The sequence below is a fragment of the Psammomys obesus genome, unplaced genomic scaffold (genome assembly GCF_907164565.1).
Source record: "Psammomys obesus unplaced genomic scaffold, mPsaObe1.curated_primary_1811, whole genome shotgun sequence".
Classification (NCBI taxonomy): domain Eukaryota; kingdom Metazoa; phylum Chordata; class Mammalia; order Rodentia; family Muridae; genus Psammomys; species Psammomys obesus.
The window spans coordinates 1,734,190-1,745,076 of NW_026594143.1; the positions used below are offsets into that span (position 1 = coordinate 1,734,190).

Below are 10,887 nucleotides of genomic sequence, written 5' to 3' on the forward strand. Positions count from 1 at the left end.
CACACACACACACACACACACACACACACACACACACACACACACACTAGAAGAAAGAACCAATGGACAGCTTCACTCTCAAAGTTTCTGGTTCTGTTCCTTGCAAGGGTTTCCTTGGTCTGTGTGGTCAATGGTCTGTGACTGTGTGACCCAGGGTTGAATAATTTCAATCCCTTCAAGCTGGAGGACCCTATGAATGCAGAGTTCTATACTTGGCTGACCAGCTTCAGCCTGATTAACTTCCACTTAGATCTGTTCCTGATTCTCACGCTCCTCTGTTTCCTCCAGGCTTACTTTCTCAATAACCCCTGGATAATCCAAATTCCACTTCAATTTCATAACTTCACTCTTGTGCCCTTTAGATCCACACCATTTCTCTTTTATCCATTCAAAGCTTCAATGGCTTTTCACTTGCCCCTTCTCTGGAAAGCCCTTTTTTGAGTTATCTGCATTCATGCTTCTCACTCAGAGAGTCTCTGTCCAAGACTGTTTATTAACGCTCTTACATGGAATTTTTTCACTCTCCACTCACATACCAAATCCTCTGAGACTCAGAATGCTTCCTCTTTCTCTCTCTTTTCCCCATGACAATATTTAACATAGAGCTAGGAATATAGGAGGTTCCATAGAAAGCAGATTCTAGTATTAGGTATTATTTATAGGACAAGACAATATTCCGGACATTGTTGAATACTTTAGCTGTATCGGCTCATTTAGGTGTCTAATATTAACCTTATTTGTAGGAGCCAAGCCTCAAAAAGATAGAAATAGTCATTGGCTCAGGGTCACAAACCTGGTAAATGAAAGATTAGAGACAAAGATCAAACATTGAGGGGAGTAAGGGCAGGAAATGTATTTGAGTTAGTACAATACTTCCTTGACATACATGAAGCCCAATATTCAATCCGAAGCATCACACAATCTGGGCATCTTTAATGCATAAACGCCAGGGCTTAGACAGTGAAGGAAAAGGATCAAAAATTAAAGTTCATTCTCAGCTACATATTGAGACTGAGGCCAGCCTGAGCTATTATGTGAAAACTTCTTTCAGAAAAAGAGCATCAGGCATTAAAAGAAATTCAGTTAGCACAATAATTTTAAATCAAAATTGGAGAAAGCTATGGATTTCAGAGGCAGCAGGAAAAGTCCTTGTTACCTGTTGCAACTTGGTTCCAAACATGGAGCAGCTCACATCAATAACAAACACCACATTCTTCTTTATTGGCTGTAGGCCTCTGGGGAAAAAGTAATGAATAAAATATCCAACATAGATCTGGACAAAAGAAAGGCAGCCAAAAAGAATGGTGAGAGCCAATATGAATCAGGCTCCTCTAACTCTCCTGCATAAGGCCCCTCTCTTTCCTTCCCAGGCCTGCTCACTTTCCCTAGCTGTGTCTGTTGGCTCAGCCTTGCTCAGCATGCCAGAACTGAACCTCTGCTCATCAGACCTTCATCCCAGGCCTTGCCCAGAGCAGCAGGGTGATAGACTCAAAATTGGGGCCCAGGCCCAAGGGTCAGCATCTCTGTGATATGTGAGTTCCTGTCCATGAGACAGCCTGACTTGCATAGGCCTGAGGATCCCCAGGGACATGTGTCTGGGCTCCAGGAATGGAAAGCAGTTTTAACCTCTCTCAACAGAGTGAGCCTGGGGCCCAGCTCATTGCTGCCAAGGGCTGGGAGCTTGCAGGGCCTCCTTCTCCTCCTAAACCCCCCTCTCTGCTGTTGCTGGGCAGAGCAGGGAGGGAGGAGGAAGCAGAGGCCAGCAGAGCTGTCTCTGCAGAGGGCATTGGTTAACACCAGGTGCAGATGCTTTGGGCTGTCCTGCTGTGATTGGCTGCTGTTCCACACTCCATCTTTCCCTCTGCAGAGGGCTGGGTCAGAGGAGGGAAGGGAAGGAGATGGGCCAGGAGGCCCCTCAGGATCAGAGTTATCTCCAGCCAGGGAGGCCTAGGCTACCTAAGGGGGCTGTCAGGGAGCATACAGCTTGAGGCCTGAGGCCTGAGGGCTGCCCAGAAAAGGCAGTATTTGCTGCAGGCTGCGCTCAGTCACCCTATGAGCTAGCTCCCTGCTTTTCCAGAGGAGAGAGGACTGGGAAGAGGAAATGCCTTCTCTCCATACCTGCCTCTGAATTACTTCACAGGGCATGGGAGACCTGTCCCACTCAATCCTGGCTCCCTGTCCCATTTCCCCAAGGCTCCTATCACTCACCCACCCTGTCACTGACAACCCATGGCAGAATCCTTGGGGAATCCTTTGTACCTGGAGTACCTGGGAAAGGGAAGTGTGCCCACCAATGCTTCACCCCATTCTAAACAGTCTTGTGACCATCCTATAGCCTGGGTTCAAGAAAGTGCCCAGCAGCCTCCCACAGCACCCTCAGTCAATCATGCCATGCCCTCAGCCCAGGAACACTCTGAACGCCACCAAGTCACACAGGCTTGTAAACACAGCTTGATCTTCAGGGGATTTCACATGCCCAGGAGTGGCTTCCTCCTTCTGAGGGCCACACCAACTTGTGTCGGACCCTGTAGGAGACCTACCATCTTATTTCCCTCTAGGTTGCTCTCCCAGTAATGCATCATACTGGTCTTCTTTAGAATGTGGACAGCTTTCCATCCAATGACACTTGCTCCCAATTGCCCTCAGATTTCTAAGCAGCTCCTTTCCCACTGGGGGCATCCCAGGCTAAAGACAAGGGCAGGTGCAAGAGTTCTTTCCCACTGAAAGCAGGGAACATGCTACTTCCACCCCAGACTCATGCTTCTAACATCAAAGGCAGCTAGCACAAGCACATGCTACTCCACCCCCGACTCATGCTTCTAACACCAAAGGCAACTAGCACAAGAGCATGCTACTCCTACCCCATACTGATGCTTCTAACAGCAAAGGCAGCTAGCACAAGAGCATGCTACTCCTACCACATACTGATGCTTCTAACACCAAAGGCAGCTGGGACAAGCTTGTTCACAAAGCAACTAGATGCCTTTGCACTCCCAGCAGATCCTGCCTCACAGATGCATTTCCTGCTTGTACCCTCTGAGATTCTGAGACCCTGAGGTCTTCTCCTGACATCACAGGGAATCTCTTTAGAGCTTTCTCTGGGTCTCTTTGTCTCCATGGGCCAAGACAGCATGTCCAAAGTTTGCCAGGTCAGTGAATGCACAGGAGAAGCTCAAGGGAGTATCAGTCAGTGAAGGAAGCTGTGGGACTATGTGGCTCTGAGCAGGCCCTACACATTTAGGTCCTGGTTCCTGAACCTAAGGTCAGGCCTGCTGAATTCCAAAGCTACTCTGAGCTGCTGTCAGGATGCACACATTGCCTCTGGGTGACTTTGCTTCCTCCCTTCTGTTCCACCTCTGGGTCACCACTGTAGACCCCACACCGCTTTCCCCAGCCATAACACCCCTCCTCCCTTCCTCAGCTGGACAATTGAAGAGCTCAGGTGCCTCCAAATTGGAAGGCCCAGCGACACCTTTGCTCCCCAACAGCAGCCTTGCTATGCTTTCCTAATGGAGACCATCAGCATCACCAGACTCCCTCCCCATCAGATCTGAGAGCCAGCCTGGCCCTGCTTGCCAGGTAGCCACCTATCCCCATTGCTTTTCTCTGCTACAGACTTTCCAGGGCTGCCTGTCCTCTTCTGCACAGCAGCCATATTTCCATTGTGGACTGCTCACTCTCAGCTTCCTTGTCCTACTGCAGTCCTTCCACCTGCCTCTTTGCAACAGCCATGACTGCCATGGGTCTCCATATACATCCCTGCCATCATTCTGTAAGTATTGCTCCTCTGCACTCCACCCTACCCTTTGCTGGCACTGTGCCACTCCCTTCGCTCTAAGCAAGATCCACTCATTTTTGCCACAGAATAATGTTAAATCATTCAGGCAGGCTGTTCTTCAGCCTCCTGCCTGGCGCGCGCACGCACACACACACACACACACACACACACACACACACACACACACACACTGCTCAGCACAGCACTGAGGGTTTATTTGATCTCTGATGCCAATATGGATCTGTCTGCTTCATATTCAGGAGTTAGCTGGGGGAGAGTTTGTGGGCTGAGTCCAATCCCTTTCCAGTTTACAGGGGCAGTGAGTTGGGCCCTGGGCTTGAGTAGTTTTGCTGGGGGGTGTGCCAAGATGGGGGATGAAGGGGCAGGCTTGTTCCTAGCACTGTATAGGCTGGAGAGAGCTGCAGGGGAGATATGGGTGTGGCAGGATGGAGATAGGAAGGTGTTTACAGGAGACTAGAGTGCAGAGCAGGAGCTCAGAAGTGGAGGAGTTTGAGGGAGTCATACCCAGAGCAGCAGTGAGCCTGAGCAAATCAATGTTCCTGTGCCCTCTGGGACTGGCTCAGGCAGTGGTGGAGAAAGGTGCTTGGTGACCTGGGGCCTTTCAGAAGGTGGGTTTGTATGCAGGGCAGGAGGGAGGCAGGAACGTCCTTCTGGGAGCTGACATCTCAGTCTTTGGCCAACCTCACAAGCAAGCCCCCAGTCCTGGGTCAGGGCTGCCCTGCTCAGCTGGAAACCAGGGACTGCCTTCTCTTATGGTTGCTCAGGCTCAGAGTTGACACCCGTCCTGTGCAGTAAAGGGCCTCATGATGAGGAACAAGTGTTCAGAAGCCAAGCACAGTGAGAAAGCCAAGGACAACAGGACCGTGTGAGAGCTACAGAAAGCTTGTGAGGCCAATTACTCAGCAACACTTTGCTGGGCAAAAGGGCTGCTTCAGAGCTGGGTAGGGTCTGAGTCTACTAGGTGGCTCCATTCAGGCCTTGTTTCAAGCCCTTCAGCCCTGAGTCTATAACTGTGAGGCATGTACATGCTTCCCAAGGAATGAAGCTATATACCTTGTCCCCTGATGGGAGCTTTCACATGTCCCTGGAACACCCAGAGGGACAGATCCTATAGCGTAAAGCATGACCCTGGCCTGAGTGACTGTGTGCCCAAGAACTCTGCTGCTCTGGGATCCAGGTATCTGCAAGCCTAAGGTCAGGCCTGCTGGATTCAAAAGCTACTCTGAGCTGCTGTCTGGACGCACACATTGTCTCTGGGTGACTTTGCTTTCTCCCTTCCATTATACCTCTGGGTCACCATGACAGGCCCCATAGCACTTTCCCAGCCATAGCACCCCTCATCTCTTTCCCAGCTGTGTCCTTTCTCAAGTGAACACAATGAAGATTTGGAGAGCTCAGGTGCCTCGACTTGGAATCTCTAGTGATTTCCTCCATGATTACATCATAGTAGATGGTGAAGTCAGCCATGATGCTTGAGCTGGAGACGGCAGCCTGGTTTGCACTGTTGGGGAGAAGGTGATGTGGATACAGATCTCTCCCTTTTGTCTCCAGTGGTTGTGGGCAAGTCACCCTCACCTGTATGGGCATCCAGGTGGCATGGTGTTCATCAGAGAAAAAAGCCATGGGTGGGGACAGTAAGGGAGCAATGTGTGAAGAGGATGAAAAGTGGAATCCCTGCCACTCTCAGCTGCCCATTGGCCCTGTCACAAGCCCCATGGCCAGATCCTACCCTGTCCCATTCATCACATCCTGCCTGCCAGACCCAGCCCTCCCTCAGCTCCCAGACCAGGAGGTAGAGAATCTGTCCTTCACTCACAACCTCACCCTGCCTCTCTTCCCACCCAAAGTCTGTCTCTGGAGGACTCTCTTGCCCCAGCTATACCAGGAGCCTTAGGCTCCTCCTGAGACCTGTGTATTGGGTGGTGAAGACAGAGACAGACATAGTGGCAGAGCTCTTCTCTTCTCCTTCCTGCTGTGAGACAGGGCTGGTTAGCAGGGCTCACTTCTGAGACCCAACCCCATGGCCTCTCTTCTCCCTCTTCCCCCTGCCACTCAGAATCATGCCTGTGAATGAGCCTCTTAGAGTCTCCTGAAATCACTGGTGATTTGGGTTTTGGACATATGCTGAACTGGCTGCAAGATCAACTCCTCTGAAATTTTAGGCTAAGACAAGTGTCCATTTAGACATGTCCCAGTGCCTCCTTCTCTCCAGAAAATGGAGGCTTGGGAATTCTACTACCCCCTCCTTCCTGCTACAGCTGTCAGGAAGCTTAGGGGCAAACTGAGCTCCCATGCTCTCAGAGCCTGCTCACATTCATTCCCTGGGCTTCCTTCCTTCCAAGGCTCTTTGTTGTTTTATCCCCACAGGACTACTCCAATCCTCTGTTTTAACCTTTAAGGAGAAGGGGGAGGGAGCTGCCATTTATAGCTTGGGGCTTAAGTATGCAGGCTGCTAGGTTTAGCTGGCCTTTGGGCACTGGTCCCTGATAGTACCCTATGGGCCTGGGCTACTTTTCCCTTTCTGTGAGCTCTAGACTCCACAGCCACAGCACAGGGATGACTGTGGCCCCTAGATCATAGGAGGCTGATTTAGGGATTGGATGTGGGCTCATGGAAACAGGCATTTGAAAACACACCTGTACTTTCATGAATGTCATCTGAAAGGAACTGTTATTCTTGATGGTGCTTCGAGTCATGTGGCTAGAGGAATGGTCTCGCTTCTTACAGTGGATCTTCGATTATGTGGTGGAGTGAATAGGATTGGCTCCCATAGACTCCTATCTTTGAATGCTTATCCCTTAGGGCGTGGCACTATTAGGAGGTGTGGCCTTGTTGGAGTAGGTGTGGCTTTGTTCGAGGAAGTGTGTCACTGGGGGTGGGCTTTGAGGTCTCAAATACTCAAGGTAGGCTTTTTCCTTCTGCTGCCTTCTGATAAGATGTAGAACTCTTAACAGTTTTTCAGCACCACGTCTGCCTGTATGTAGCCATTTTTTCTACCATGAAGATAATGGACTAAACTTCTGAAATTGTAAGCCAGCCCCAGTTAAATCTTTTCTTTTATAAGAGTTGCTGTTGTTATGATGTCTCTTCACGGCAAAAGAAACCGTAACTAAGACAATGTGTAACTTCATGAGAGAGTGATCACATGGCATGAAACAAGGACCTAGGCTCCTTCCTCAACTCTGCACTGAGCACAGGTGCTCTCCTTGTGGTCCTAGGCCATAGATGTCCTCTCTTGCATTTGGCAGGTCAACAAAGGGAAGCATAGGACTAGTTTGTCTTTCTCATATGGTCCTATCTCACAGCAAAGTCAATACGTGCTTAACCCAGCTTGTACCCCAATGCACCATGCAGTTTCTCTGGCTGAGTTGTTTCCCAACAGCCATACCCTCTTAGTGCTGAAAATCTCTGCAAGGGTAGCCACTTGCACCATATAATTTCCCTATTTCTATCCACTCAGCTCTCAAGGAAGTGTTTAAATTGGTTTAGTGGTCCCCCAAATTGGATGGGTGTCATGTTCACTTGAGATTCATTAAACATGGTGATTTGTGGTCCTGACTCAAGTCTATTGCACCAGGCTTCAGTATGGTAGGGTCCTGGATTCTGTGTCTCCTTAAGATTATATCCTGATTGCACTATATCCAGTTCCCATGTCATAATCCTCCAGGTAGACTTGGCAGTAAGCTTATTAGTCAAGAAGTTTCTCTGTTGTATGTGGCATCTAAGAATTACCTGCTCTACCTTTTTGCTTTCCTTCTTCTCTTTGTTGTCATTTAGAGAAAAGCAGAATATATCACCCATGCTTTCTACAGCTTTCAACATTGTTAAATCACTAGTACTCCATAATCCCCTTTATATCTGCTTGTCGAATATTTCTTCTCCTCTTCTCCTCCTCCTCCTCCTCCTCCTCCTCCTCCTCCTCCTCCTTCTTCTTCTTCTTCTTCTTCAGGTAGAGTCTCACTGGTTAGCCCTGGCTGATCTTGAAGTCATTATATAGACTAAGCTGGCCTTGAGCCCAAAGAGGTAACTTCTTCTGCCTCCTGATAGCTGGGATTAAAGACATGTGCCACCATGCCTGGTACATGAATTACTTTTAATACTTGAATCTATACTTGAGAAGCTTCTGTTTCATGACAAGTTTATACTGACTTCAAGAATTGGACAGTTATTGGAGTCTGAATATCTTGAACTCTAAGCAAGCCCTCTTCTTTATGATTTGGGAAGGAAACTGGTAGAGGGACATTACTGGAAGTTTATCCCACACAATGTCCAAGGGTTCTATTTAAAGAATGGCAATGTCTTTGGTAACTCAGCACTGCCCACATACTTGTTTGATTGGTAGTGCACATTCTGGTGGTCCTCAGGGGAGGTATGTGCACATAGGTGATGCCTGTCCTTTTAGACACAGTGATTTCTTCATTTACCATCCTCACCACTGTCCAGGCCTCAGGCTTATCACCAACTGGTACTGGCCCTGGTGTCACTGGAGCAGTTCCTCAGAGGTCAGAGCAAAAGTTTCCTGTGTGCCTGCTACCAACCTAGTGGAGATTTAAATTTTTTCTGATTCCTGATCCCTGGGCAAGAAGTAAAAATGGATAGGAAGGGTTTTGGATTTCCTGTAGTGTAGGGGAACCATTAGATGGCTTGCTTCTGCTAACCCTCACCCTTAACCAACTGGACCTGATCATGCAGGCATCTACTCACCAATCTCTCTTCCTCCTTTGTCCCCTCTCCTCAACATTCTGACTGGAAATTTATCTTTAATGTAGCTCTTTACCTTGTAAAAATCATGGCTTATAAAGATCTGGATTGAGAACAGACATTTAGGGGCTAATTTTTTGTTTAACAAAAAGTTTTCCACTTACACAGACAATGCCTCTCTCCCTTTAAATAGTCTCTTAAACCTGCCTGATAGCTTTGTTAAACTGAGCTTTTTATATGGCAACAACTCAGTTTTTAGTAACAAAATCTGAAGTATCAGTCCTTTAAGATGAAACTCTTGTAGAAGCTGAGAGGAATCGATAAAAAATACTATACTTACACCAGATGAATAGAACTCATTTAAGAAATATGAGTCAATTTGGATAAGTCTCACTTGTTAGCCCAGGACAGAAAGACAAATACTTTATTATATCTCTCACATGTGGATCTTTACTTCAAACTTGTGGATATCTATGTTTAACTTGCAGTGTCTGTAGAAGTCAGGAAGCTAAAAAGGGCCTATGAAAATTGGGGAGGGGCCAGAGGCCTTAATGGGATGAGTAGAACATATATGGTATAAAGGAAGATGGATTTTGGAGTCTAAAGCTTTAGATACTGATGAGAGTTGGAATACCAAATACTCTCTGATTAGATTTGAGGCATGCTTCACAAGAAGAATTTCATACTTGGTACTGAAAACCTAGTCAAAAACCTATGGCCTAGTGGGTCACAAGCCCTAAGAAAGAACCCACTTTTATTGTTTTACTAAATGGTCATGTTGTTCAATTGCTCTCAACCTTGATCAGGAAAGTTTCTTTTTTCACTGAGCAGTGATTAGTTAAGAGACTCATAACTGGTCAAAATTCTGAGAATAAGTGACTCAGCCCTAAATAATACATCTATATCACCCCCTCTGATGCCCAGGTAACATCATGGAATAGAGGGCAGAAAGAATGTAAAAGCTGAAGAATAAGAAGTAATAATATGAAACAATGTTTTCTGTATATGACACAACTTTTGTACTCATGAACTCACAGCAGCTGTAATTACCTGAACAAGACCTGTACAAGATCAAGCCAACCAAAATCCCAATACGAATGGGGGAAGGGCTCAAGATACCCAACTCTTCACTGAAGAGGTAGTTGGTGGCTTATATCAAGGAGGGAAAGTCATCTTTATTTGGAAGATGTAGTCACTGGTAGGTTGACCATGATCTAGTGAATTACCCCATACCCATTATGGGCAGTACTAACTGGACACATAGCATTTATAAAAAGGAGAGGATATGAAGTTGGGAGGGGGATGTATTTAGAAAGTATGAAGAGTTGTATGGAGGATGAGGGTTGGATATGATCAAATTACATTGCATACATGCATGAAATTCTCAAAGAATAAATAAAACATCATATTAAAAATAAAAATAAGAAGAGAAAAAGTCAGTTGTACATAATCTTCCCCCAAAGTACCAATTCTTAAGTAAGCTACATCTTGCTAGCTGAAGAAAGCTGGAATTAGGGAAGTAAATTTCCACTGTTATAGGCTTTGGTATTTATTAACTCACATAATCTTTATGTAAATCCTATGAAGTAGAAATCATTTTCTTCATTTTACATAAGTGGAGAATGAGGCCCAGAGAGAAGGTATATCTTTCCTGGTGATCCAGCTAAGATGGCTTAATCACATTTCAGATGAGATGGAACAGTACCTGATGCCTACATGAGCAGCTGTCTTTCCTTGCGGATAGGCTTTCTCATAGATTTTCTTTGCCTGGTGTTTTTCTTTGATTTCTGCAACATAAACTTCAGTGTTGATGGTCTTGGTGGGACAGAAAAAAAGAAAGGATAGCAGTGACAGAGAAAGAAAAAAAGATGGTAAAAACATAGATACAATAATAGGGAGAAGAAGGGGAATGAAAAGAAACAACAAAAGTGTCATTAAACTCAAATTTGAGTGGGAAGAACTAATGGGAGTTCTATAAAATAGGTGAAGATGTTCTCCTGAAGTCTATTTGTCAATTAGGGAAAGAAAGACCACACAAATATAGTGAACCAGTGTTGGAGTTTTGTGTTTCTCAAAGTGTTAATGTTTGCCTTTTAACACACAAGAGTATTTTAGGTGTAACATAGCTGAACATTTTAATTATAATTGTATATTTGTATAACATTTGTTCTTAAATAAAACACATCAAGCTAAGCATGTGGTGCAGACATATAGTCCTGACTGCTGAGTCAGAAATCTGAAGCAGGGGAGTGACAAATTCAAGGCCACTCTGGGCTATATAGTGTGTTCCAGGCCAAGCTAGGAAACTTAGTGAGATTTTTTTTTCTTTTGTCTCAAGTTTTTCTTTCTTTCTTTCTTTCTTTCTTTCTTTCTTTCTTTCTTTCTTT

The 10,887-nt window shown here is 46.1% G+C and overlaps 1 protein-coding gene across 1 annotated transcript in view; it reads right to left on the reverse strand.

Moving 5' to 3' along the window:
* The window catches only part of Itih6 (inter-alpha-trypsin inhibitor heavy chain family member 6), a 32,097-nt gene that overhangs the window by 11,430 nt on the left and 9,780 nt on the right, over positions 1–10,887 (reverse strand). Inside the window, 8 exon segments of the mRNA XM_055617927.1 lie at positions 270–327; positions 1,157–1,280; positions 5,214–5,295; positions 5,298–5,337; positions 7,532–7,611; positions 8,127–8,234; positions 8,237–8,373; positions 10,206–10,315. Coding sequence (XP_055473902.1) covers positions 270–327; positions 1,157–1,280; positions 5,214–5,295; positions 5,298–5,337; positions 7,532–7,611; positions 8,127–8,234; positions 8,237–8,373; positions 10,206–10,315 — 739 coding nt within the window.